Genomic DNA, 11,436 nt, shown 5'->3' with positions numbered 1-11,436 from the left:
CCTGCCGTCAGGGAATGTGGAGCGATGTTTTTGTGGAAGTGGGATGTGTGTGCCAAAGGCTCATCAGAGGACATCATAGATGATAAGCACATTTATGAGTATGTAACGCCCAAGAGAGGAAATCATTAGAACAGGGTCTAAAGTCAGATGTCAGAAACAATGAAACTCACTGACTTTATTCACACGTAGAACATCATCATCCTCACAAACCTTTCACTGCTCAGTACTGAGTGTTTTCCTTTTCTTGAAAATGTTTTTTTTTTTTCCCATGTACTTAAGTATGAAACTTCCTAAGCTCAAATCAAAGGATGACGGCTGTAATCTACTTCTCATTAAACCGGTCCACCTCCTGGGCCCTCGAGCATATGATGGCTCTTGATCTGACCTGTGCTCTGTACTTCCTCCTTCCTTTTCCTTTACTTTCTGGCAATGACAGACTTCACACACCCCAATGAATAGAATCACTTCTATTTAACCGTGTCATTTGACTCACAGACTCATAAACCCCCACCCCTGGTTGTCACCGGCATTCATGCCCCTTTACTTTGACCAGTCATGAATATTTTTTGCCTTTGTATCACATCAGTGTTGGCCATTACTTCAGTCCTCTCCGATCAAAAAACCAAGACAAATCACATACGAGGTAAGTAATTACTAACAATTTTATGCAAATTTATATTTAATGGTGAAAATAACTGTCATGCAACTTACTCTAGAACAATAAATGTAAATTTCTGAATGTATCTATGTCTAGTTTTTCCTGCAGCCAACCAAAGTATTGCTGGAGTGTTCCAGGTTAGTCTTGTAAACTACCTCAACCAGCCTCAGTATGCCTTTAATGCCTCTGAAGCTCGAAGGATTTGTTTGTCCCTCGGTGTCCTCATGGCCTCTAAAGAACAAGTGCAGAAAGCGCTCACCAAAGGTTTAGAAACATGCAGGTAAGTCCAGGAAAACAGGTTTACAGTCGTCTCAATTGAATTTACTGAATATTTCCTCATGTCACATTCCATTTCCTGCAGGTTCGGATGGATTGATGAACATTTTGCAGTTGTTCCAAGAATCCATGCCTTTGAAAACTGTGGCAAAAACCAGACAGGTTTGGTGCCCTGGCGAGCATCTGTCAGACAAAAGTTTGATGTGTTTTGCTTCAATGAATCAGGTATGAAATATTTCATATGCAATCCTCATGATTTAAACTACGCAACCTTGGAAGGCTTTTGTACAACGTTTACATATTTTGGTTTCAAACACCGTATTATTTTCTAATGTTCATTTTACCAAAATGTTTCCTATCTTTGTGAGGCTCAATAAAATGACTTGATTGTTTTTTTTGTCACCGCCACATAGTGGCAAAAGGGAAGCAGCAATACAATAGAAGTTGCTGAGATGGAAAATGTTAATTCGTAATCTAATCTTTCTTGGCCTTGGTGTACTTGCAGATGCAGCTGCACAATTGAAGGATGCGACGACTGATACCCCCTTGAGCAGCTCGCATGGCTCAACTTCAGCAACACAGAAAATGCACTCGACAGTTTCCTCCTCCTTCCCTCCTTCTTCCTCCTCGAACAGAGAGGCAGAACCGGCCCGCTATGTTGGTGGTGCACAGCGCTCTACTGGGGGTAAGAAAACAACAACAAAACAACAACTCATGCTTGCATGTACATTTCCTTTTAAATGAATGTTTGCTGTTTAGTTATGTATGACTCATGTATTGTTTTTCTGGACTTTAATAATTTCAGGAAAACTTGTACTCATCACATGCACATCTGCATTCCTTATAATTGCCGTGGTCATCCTTGCATACCTAAAACTGTGAGTGGTCTTCAACACAACCTGACACAAGTTTATACAGAAATCAATGAGTGTGACTGGGATACAGACAAAACACTCAAGAGACTCATACTGTTAAAGGCAAAACAACCTTTTATTTTTATTGGAGCATATCATGATTTGTTTACATTTCTCTGTCTGAAAAGGCATAGGCGTTGCTCTGAGAGCTCTGATGAGAAGCATCAACATGAGTACATCGAGACAGAAGAGTGGACGTGTGAGAAAAGTATTAAGGAAACCGAAACATCTGCACCACAAGATGAGAGTATAGAAGTGGAGGAAGACGAAGAATAATAAACGTTTTACTGATGAAGAGCACATGATGGAAAACCGTGTTCCTCATTGGTGATTATTTGTGCCATGTTTTGTTTGGAAGTGATCCAGACAGGATGTGCAGAGACTTTGTTTTCGATGTATGCATTGTTTTCATTGTTTGTAATATTTCTAGTCATCTAACATTACTAAATGATGCAATAAAGCCACGAGATGGCGATGTCAGTGAGACAAACATTCTTCAAGGCTGATGACTTTTTATTGTCAGAACAGTGTTCAGGGTGTTAAATCATGAACAAACACACAAAAGCAACTTTGCAGTGATATTTTCAAGCACTTTGCAAAAAGAATATGTCACATGTCATTCTAAATTTATATACTATCAAGTTGACTCTCAAAACTCACCAAAACTTATTTGAACACACTATTTGTTGGTGAGGTAGAAAACGTCCCGGCCACAGGACAAGTCTCTGTGACTCACTTCTCTGTGAAAAGCCTTTTTTCAGCCGTGAAAGTTCTCATGGCTGATATGCAGCTGCACAATGAAAGAAAGATTTCATGTTTTAAACAAACTCTGTAACATGCCCCCCCTTACAATAGGTAAAATCGTTTATGCAAGGAGGAGTATGTTTAATGACAAGTGTCGTTAAACTCCGTACATCTACTCGTCTGCTGCTTTTGTGTAAACCTTTCAAAACCTAAGTGCCATCATTCATCCAAGGCGTGCATCCTTCTTTCTTTTCAAAATCTTTTTCAGAACAGTTTTCAGCAGTCATCTCCGGGTGGGGCAGATACATCTCGCAAGTGACATTCTTAGGTTTGACTGATTGACCAATCCACTCAAGAACCGTGTGTCTGCCAATAGATAAGTGTAGCATCACTGTTTTTACATTTATCATTTTAAATCAGGATCATCATCATTGGAATTAGATTAATCAGGGAAATGCTTCAGAGGACAATGCATATAGTCTCTGACCTGTGAATATTGAGAAAAAAAATGTCTTGGGTATGCAATATCCCTCCGATATTTGACTGAAAGTGCTGCCCCGCCCAGCCAGCCAAAAGTTGGAAGTATGTAGAACACAGACCAGTAACATAAATAACAATTAAGCTGAACCGTTGCAAGCTCTTCCGAACTCTTATCCTTCTATGCATACACTTCACAGGTAAAATAAAAATAAGAGTCCCGTACTGGTGTAATTGCCTCAAAATAATAATGAACAGAGAGCGTTTGCAATAGCATGGTGCATTCACAGGAGCTTTGTCTCTACATTTATCAGTCACAGAGCTCTTATAATATTAGTATCACACCAAGCCACACGGGGGCGCCATTTTGCCACGGGCTCAGTGGGTGATCCTGTAATGTCTGAAGAGGTAGTGCACACCTGTGTAGCCACCAGGTATCTTAGCAATCATTTGTGGCGAGCATTTACGAGACATTGACTCCGCTCATGTGATGCAAACACCCTCAAAACGCTCTCCATCTCAGTACCTTTGCATAAAATATTTAACATCAATTCCGCAACATTAGTACCCCCATTAGAGAACCCTGAGGAGCCCCATTAGCATTTTGGGGAAAGAATTAGTTAGTTGGGCCCCTTCAGTTGACTCTAGAATTCCGATTATTCTGTTGTAGCGCTCCTTCATAGCTGCGCACTCAACCTCCAGCGCCTCCATCTTGTCACTGAGCTGGTTGACGTTGTCTTTGATGGAGGTCAAGTTTTCTACGATCGTTGTTTGAACGTGATCTAGCTTCGTTTCAAGTAATGTTATGGCCGAGTTAAATTCCACAGCGAGGGTTGCTCTGTGATTCTGCAACAGAGCGGTCATTATGGCCATGTTCACGGCAGCAGTGGAAGCAGCAGCGCCTCACTTAATTTCTTTTAGTTTGAATTGATGCCATTTAGAAGTTTCGTTAATACAAAAAAAAAAAAGTATTAGTAAATGCATGCATCCTTGACATTACGCACTTATCTGTAATTCGATCTTTGGTCTATCAGATAGAATCCATTTACATTTGTGGTTGTAATGTGACAAAATGTTGTCGGGATATGGATACTTTTGCAACATGCTTGGATTCACCTTTTATTCATGTTGGGAGTTCATGGCTTCAGACTTCACTACATCAACTATAAAGCTCAATTCATTACAGAGAGTCTCGTGTCTGTAGGCCATGCGTATTTGGGCGACGTTGGTCCGACGGATATCATTCCCTTCTGGTCCATCTTTCAGATAGTGAACTCCAAGGAAGTGCTTCTTCTCCTTTAAATTTCATAAATTGTGGTTAGTCAAGTTGGAGCAATTATGAAATTGAAATTGAAATGTGGCGACGCTAGGATCGATACAAGAGAGAAAAAGAAAGATGGGACAGTACCTTGTGGGACAATCCACTTTGGAGCACACTGTTCCTGGCTATCTCACACACATCACAGGTGCTGAGCTTCCACAGCTGAGCCGCTATGGCGTACTCCTCCATCAGTGGCTCCTGCATCAGGGCAGAAACACTTGATGAGCACTGTACACACACAGCAGAAATAAAGCCATTCGACCGGCTCAGCAACGGTCAACAGATCAACAGTATTCTGATCAACTGAATGAGAGTCAGCTGTGTTTCCTGAATCGTTTACCTTGGTATAGTGGAACTGCATGGGATCATCTGTGGACAACGAGACGCATAAACCTTTATGCAGAAACTCTCTCAGAGGGTTTTTGGAGTACTCAAGGAACAGGCTGTTGTTACTGAGTGGCGACATCGCAATTGGCACCTGAGCCAGGTAGTACAGGTACTGCAGGACAGGACTCTGAAGGAAGTTATTTTCAAAAAAAGGTCAGTGCAACTCTGCATGTCAGCAAAACACAAACAAGGCACACAGCAGAACAATATGGTGACAAAGAACCTCTCTGCTAACCGAATGATCATGTCTCCTTAAAATCAGCTATCAACATGCTGGAGTTTATACTTTACCGTTATAGCGGTCAGTTATGTTTATTCCACAGCTGTATTTGATCAAATTAGAATGTGTTTACTTTTATTCAAAATGTTGGGAGTGTACAGTCATGCAATTCATTTAATTGACATTTAATAAAAATGTACCATGCTTCACTGAACAATATAACTCAAATATATCTGTCTTGGTGGCAAAACAACAGCAGTGACTCACTATAATTGTATTGTTTGGCTGAAGCTTCTGGAACATGCTGTCCATCTACCGAGGATTTAAATTTACTTTCTCTCAACTACAATTTTTATTTTACAGCTGTTGTGTACTGAACATCTGTACAGACATTCCTCATAAAGTAAAACTAAAAGAAAAAAAAAAATTTGTGGACAATAAATAAGAATTTTAAAAAAAAGACAAAGGATAATTGAGAATCTCAACATAATATATTTTCATTTTGCACACACTGGTGAACCCACACCGCACTGACCCTACGAACTCTATGTTATCTCTTCTAAGAAAGATTAATCTGAGTGAATTCTGCCAACAACATCTGCAGTCCAGTATATTCGATACCATGAGGAAAAACTAATAATGAGCCTGTCAACAACTCCGAAGCACCTTTTTTAAGTTGAGTCCATGTGAGATGTTGTCAGAGGTGAGAAAAGCAGAGACCAGATGGGTAATCGATCCAGCTTCTCCGCAATGAGGTCGGAACTGGAAAGTGCTCAGGCCTTGCTCTCTGTACGGGAAGCACAAGCACATGACAAACAATTTAGTCAATATGTGATCAAATTACAGGCCCGTTTAGTTCGTCCTTGTATCTGGCAGATTGAGAGTATTTATCTGTCATCCTTGAAATTGAAGCATTCTATCCGACATCACTAAGCTCCTTCTAATGTCATTATTGGTATAATGGGAAGTTTCTCTGATTTAAAATGGTAAAGTAATAGAGGTGCGATTTTCATCTGTGAAACAAAGAGTGGTGTTGTCATGATCTCAAAAGAGCCCTCGTTCAGTAATGCAGTTTTTTTCTCTCGTGACCCAGACTGAACCTGATCTTTAGAGCTCACTTTCAGGACCGAAGTGTAAAGAGAGAACGTGAACAGCCTCACTGCTAGAAGCTACTAAACACACTGGTCTCTTAATCACTTTTTCCTGTGAGCGGCTCAAAATAAACTCTCCACAGAGCGCTGGACAAAGCAAGCGTGCATGATTCAGCGCAAAGGATGTTTTCCACCTACCTCATCGCAAAACTGTGTTTTCGGATGTGTGTTTTGTAAAGTGAGAGGGAGTTCGCTCCTACCTCCTGAGGTTGTTGAGGACCATTATGTTTGCGTACATGTGGAAGACATAGTAGCTGTATGGGGGGTTGTCATCAGTCGTCCACTGCTCCGGCTTTGGGCTCTTGAAGGAGAACATGTGATCGCTGTGTTTGGACTCATCATCAACACTGTCGAAGCCCGACACCTGCAAGTACAATCAAGGTAAAAGAGTCCGTTTTCCACTAAGGTAGCTTTAGTGAGGCCAAATCATTTCTCTCATCAATAAATCCTAACGATCTATGTCTATTGAGGAGAAAGCAAATTGTTATTTATTTGTAAATACAGATTACATCTTTATGTCCACACATCACTGACGTTCCTCCTCTCATCTTACATATTTGAGGAAAACGTGAAGCTCTTTGTGTTTCTGGGGGTTGACGGTGGCTTCGAACAGAGGAAGGAATATGTTCTCCAGCATTTTGGCAAAGTTCGGTACCAGCTTCTTCAACTTGAAAATGTCACTGAAACAGAGAAATGTTTATTTTCTTCTTCAAATTTTTTTATTGAATTTAGCATTATTGTCGGGGGGGAGGGGGGGTGAAAGATGCAACACTCACTATATTCTGGGCACTTGAATCATCCACCTCATGTTTGGAGAATGGACTTTATGTTGAATGAACCACTTTGACAGGTTGTCCCACTCATCAGGAGAGCGCCCATAGATGGACAGGCGCGGCTCAGCGTGCTGATACTTGCTCTCTTCCAGGTCATGAGCCACTTCCTATTGAAAGACAGAGAGCGTAAGTGTGTTAAAACATCTCTGCATCCGTTCTGATTTATTATGTATGACTTCAGGGTATGTATTACCTTTATGATGTGAGCAAAATACTCTCCTCTGATGATGTTGTCAGTTTTCAGGAAGATCTCTCGAAGCTCACTGGCTCCCACCGGGTTGTACTTGGAGTTGAACTTATCAAAGCGGTGGAAGGTTTGTCTGCCCTGTAAAGTAAAGGAGTCACAGAGTATTCACTTGCACTGGAATTGAAAGAATGTGTTGAATATTATACAAGTATAAACTGGAAGATGTGATACGAAGTATATATCCGTATTCATTCTGAAGACTCTTGATACATCTCAAATCTGTTTGATGAAAACTTTATGCAAAATCATAAAGCCCTTTATTTCTCTCTCTTACAGCGTGAACATCTAGAGAGTCCACAGTGAGGTCATAGGGGTCCAGGTTGAGGCTGTGAAACACATGTTGAAGGGTCATCTTTTCTCCGGCCTTTTCCAAAACCACACGGTCCGCATCAGTCTTGAATGTTTTCTGAATGAAGGTCAGCAGGTGTTTCTGAGACATGCATGCAGCTGCATGAATGTGTGTGTCCACCTGGGAGTAAAAAAAAAAAAGGAAGCAAACATCTTGAATCCATGTGGGTTTTCTCCAAGTACTATGATTTCCACCCACAGTCCAAAAACACTGCTGACCCCAAAGTCTTTTAATGCAAGGTTGGGCTGTTTCTAAACTGCATAGGGACCATAGTACATAAAGATAAAATACTAACCTTCCTAACATTGTAGAAATCTCTGTGAGGCACACACTTCAGTTCCTTCAGCTCAGCCATCTCATTCAGCATCTCGTGGAGGTAGAACTTTGAACTTAAGAAATTCAGTCGTCTATAACAGTAGGTCTTCCTAAAAGTTACAGTGGAAGTCATCACTTTAAGTATGAGTAAATAGATAGTGTTCACATTGTGTTAACCAGTGTTTCTACCAGCATAGAAGTACAGTCTCTTTGTTTTGGCAACTTACGTGGGTCCGTCTGCAATCATAGCCAGCACGTGACTGAGATCGATAGCAAACGTCTCTAAGTCTGGGTACGGAAGGTCATGCGGCTGCTTATTTCGCAGAGCCTCATTGTTATCATACACATGCACTATCCCGTCCTTCATCTTCAGTTCGTAATTCAAGTTCTCAGGAACGTTGGCCATGCTGTATGGATCCTCCCCCGGGGCAGGACATGGGCACATTTCTGGAGGCCACAGAATTCTTCTATTACACTTACACAGAAAAACAATATTCTCATAGCACATTTCCAAATATCCTCAGTACTTTTCTTACCTGGCAGAACCTCATCTGCCTCGTTCCATCGCACATTTTCAGCACTGCGAAGGAACTGGCTTGTAGCTCTACAGAACCTGTGATAGGCCAGCTTTGAGTATTTCTCACGAACGAGTAGAGCCTTATAAAGACTTCTGGCAGCCTGTTCATAGTCTTCCACTGTGATCTGGGTGACAAAAACACAGAGCGTGTAGGTTATGTTTTTCATCATGTTGGAAACACTACACTAAGATTTATTAGATGAAAGTAATTCATTTCTGTAATTGTGATCCAGTCCAGTTCAAGAGCATAATTGTTATACTTACTCCAGCACAGTAATCACCACTAATTGTGACTCTCTGGTAGTCAGGGCAGCTCTCTGGCACTGATGAGCAGGTGGAACTTGGCGACAGAAATGGTGTGACTGTCTGCGAGCGTGTGAAATCTACATTCACTGGAAACTGTAGGCACAGTGACTGGGAACGAATCATCTTCAAGCTTTTCTTCCTGAAAGAATACTCGAGTCATGACAATAGTATTGTGGAATACATGAATACGACTTGCTTTGACTTTTACTAAATCAATATTTACTGATTTTACTTTTTTATTTGCACCGGGATCACAGGCCACTAATCTGTGAGGGATCTGTGGCCTATGGTTTGGTGCCAGAGAAATAGCTGGGCCTACCTCTTAGCAGTCGCCTCTGACTGTTGCTCTGCCAGCTCCTTAAGCAGCTCATGATATTTGGCTTGCTGAAGGCCAATTGGACAATCCTCAGGCACGGTGAACATTGATAAGGCATCCTTGTTGTCTTCTTCTTTTAGCGCTGATGCGTATACTTTCTCTGCGAGCAGCTGCGTCTCCTTCTCCGCCTCGCTCAAAGTTACTTTCGGGAACTGACGAGGCATTTCTGCAAAGAGGGCAGACGCTTTAGTAAAATGGCATCTGTGAACTCGACTTGCTCCGACCAGTTTGTTGTCATGTAAACAAGGAAATCTCCCCCTGTAGGGGGTTTGAGTGTAAGGAATTCACAAACTGTGTCACCACCTGGAGAGCTCTTTGTGAATGACTTAAAGCTACAGATTTACATCAAATGGCTGCAGTTGTTCATGGAATGCAGGAGGAAACTGTACTTTTTTCATTGTTTTCTTTAAGTTTCAGAGTTGTCCCTGTGAAGCAAAAAGTTAAAAATGGGCATGCTATGCTGGCATACGGCAATAGAAAGACTAGAAAATTCCAGAAAGAATTTTGTGTGCCTGCCTCTTGCTTGCTGACAGCCTTTGTTGACATCCTTAACTGTCAGAGGTCGACACCTGTCTGTCAGCCGCAGTGTCTCCCATCCGTTTTGTATGGGAAATTGTTTGCAGTTACATGTATTTCTTCGGAAACGGTTCGCCAAATCGTTAAGAAGAGTCGCAGCACACTGTTCCGGAATGTTTTACACGTTTTGATGTGCTTATTGTGTCCGTGCTCCCAACGGTGCGGGACAAGTTACGCGGCAAAACAAGAGCGGAAGAATAATAATAAAATGGCCTCCGAGGATAGTAACCTTTGGACCCTGCCACTGAGGCAGGCACAAGAACTAGACTTTGCGGTGATCACACTGAACATAATCTGTAAAAATCTTCAGATGTATGACACTTCTTTTACCTTCTTCATTAATCATTATGTCCCACATTTGATCAACACTGAGGCTTTCAACAATAACTACATTATAATCCTGTCTGCTTGCAGTGATTTACCAGAGTCACAGACCCACACAGTAACTGCCGGTGTGTCAGACAGATAGCTGCTTCTGCAAAGAGACAACTCTGAATAAACTGACAGTGTCATGTTGATAACCTTTGTGATACAGAATACAGTTCTGGTTACTGGACCGATGAAGCAACAGCAGAGAAATGCCACATCACATGGTGGAAGGCAGTTTTCTGCTCTGGCCGGGTGATTCCAAGAAGCTTATCATTCCGGACACACAACACTATCCTGACAACAGCTGTGTGCATCGTTGCTGCTGGGGGGCTTTATGGAAGCCCATGCACACTGGGAAAGCAGATTGGTTCATAAAAAAGTCTTATTGATTGAGAGGCTAAGGGCTCAATGAATTATTCACCATATCACACACACACTTAAAAAGATCCAATGAAATAAAAACCATTTCGCATAAATACAAACCTCCAAATGATATTAATACAACAAAACACACAACTGGCTTAGTTTCAATCCTTCTTATGTACTATACGAAGGACGCTAGACATGACCCGAGTTATTCACGTAAACATATCTTTTTTCTTTCTGCCAGAATTTTGAAATCCATCATTAAGCCTATGGAAAATCTTAAAACATCACGGAGAGGCCAATACCTTTGTCTTGATTTAATTGTTTGTTTGTTTGATGAATGAATGATTTGTGGTGTTTTGTTTAATACAGGGTTTTGCATTAACATCTGCCTTGAAATAGGGACAAATGAAATGTTCAATGAACTTGTTCATTGATCTAATTGTTTTCTTTCATCTATTTATCCATCCATCCATCCATCCATCCATCCATCCATCCATCCATCCATCCATCCATCCATCCATTCATCCATTGCTTCCAGTTCCACAAATGACTCACATGTGTGTTTCTACCTGGTCCAGATTTGAGGCAGCTCGGTGTAGTGGGTTTTGACTGGAACTGATCCCAGTTGCTCGAGCTTTGAAAAAGCCGGTGTAATGTTCCTTGTTTTCATTTTTGTTTTAGTATTTACATTAAAGTATTAATATCTAGTTACTGACCTGAAGCAGAAATCTGTTCTGGTAGGTTTGATAACTATCACACCCTTATAATAGACTGTACTTCCTCACATTAAGCAGCATACAGTCTAATATTAGTCTTCATACATTTAGGGTTACTATATTTTGCAGAATAAGTTTTCATTAACTAAATTCACGTCAAAATACACTTCCAGGCCTAAACCCCACCTAAGTATGGAATGCTGCTTTCACGGCCTTGGGAATTGTGATAGTCAGCAGTTGGAAATGTCCCATTCT

General features: G+C 41.2%; 2 protein-coding genes across 2 annotated transcripts; one reads left to right on the top strand and one right to left on the bottom strand.

The window, feature by feature from the left end:
• The first annotated feature begins 303 nt into the window (after positions 1-303).
• lyve1a (lymphatic vessel endothelial hyaluronic receptor 1a) lies at positions 304-2,343 on the top strand. The gene is made up of 6 exons (XM_080489283.1): positions 304-643; positions 755-938; positions 1,020-1,159; positions 1,440-1,619; positions 1,740-1,812; positions 1,977-2,343. The coding sequence occupies exons 1-6, from the start codon at positions 556-558 to the stop codon at positions 2,122-2,124; spliced, it is 813 nt and encodes a 270-aa protein (XP_080345409.1). The 5' UTR covers positions 304-555; the 3' UTR covers positions 2,125-2,343.
• A 1,823-nt stretch (positions 2,344-4,166) lies between these two features.
• ampd3a (adenosine monophosphate deaminase 3a) lies at positions 4,167-9,356 on the bottom strand. The gene is made up of 14 exons (XM_080458791.1): positions 9,095-9,356; positions 8,734-8,914; positions 8,429-8,594; positions 8,120-8,339; positions 7,873-8,002; positions 7,503-7,697; positions 7,175-7,306; positions 6,925-7,088; positions 6,702-6,828; positions 6,349-6,512; positions 5,664-5,784; positions 4,731-4,904; positions 4,478-4,588; positions 4,167-4,365 (listed from the first exon to the last, which is right to left on the bottom strand). The coding sequence occupies exons 1-14, from the start codon at positions 9,313-9,315 to the stop codon at positions 4,189-4,191; spliced, it is 2,283 nt and encodes a 760-aa protein (XP_080314917.1). The 5' UTR covers positions 9,316-9,356; the 3' UTR covers positions 4,167-4,188.
• Between the last annotated feature and the right edge of the window lie 2,080 nt (positions 9,357-11,436).

Source organism: Lipophrys pholis, assembly GCF_963383615.2.
Source record: "Lipophrys pholis genome assembly, chromosome: 2".
Taxonomy (NCBI): Eukaryota; Metazoa; Chordata; class Actinopteri; order Blenniiformes; family Blenniidae; genus Lipophrys; species Lipophrys pholis.
Note: the sequence above shows the minus strand (reverse complement) of the source record. Positions and strands in the feature narration are given on the sequence as shown.

Coding starts and splice junctions, on each gene's coding strand:
- lyve1a (XM_080489283.1), top strand. CDS start 556: ATGAATATTTTTTGCCTTTGTATCACATCAGTGTTGGCCATTACTTCA. Junction 939..1,019: donor AAAGGTTTAGAAACATGCAG/GTAAGTCCAGGA, acceptor CATTTCCTGCAG/GTTCGGATGGATTGATGAAC. Junction 1,620..1,739: donor TGCACAGCGCTCTACTGGGG/GTAAGAAAACAA, acceptor TAATAATTTCAG/GAAAACTTGTACTCATCACA.
- ampd3a (XM_080458791.1), bottom strand. CDS start 9,315: ATGCCTCGTCAGTTCCCGAAAGTAACTTTGAGCGAGGCGGAGAAGGAG. Junction 8,595..8,733: donor GTGGTGATTACTGTGCTGGA/GTAAGTATAACA, acceptor TTTGTCACCCAG/ATCACAGTGGAAGACTATGA. Junction 6,513..6,701: donor TTCACGTTTTCCTCAAATAT/GTAAGATGAGAG, acceptor TTGTACTTGCAG/GTGTCGGGCTTCGACAGTGT.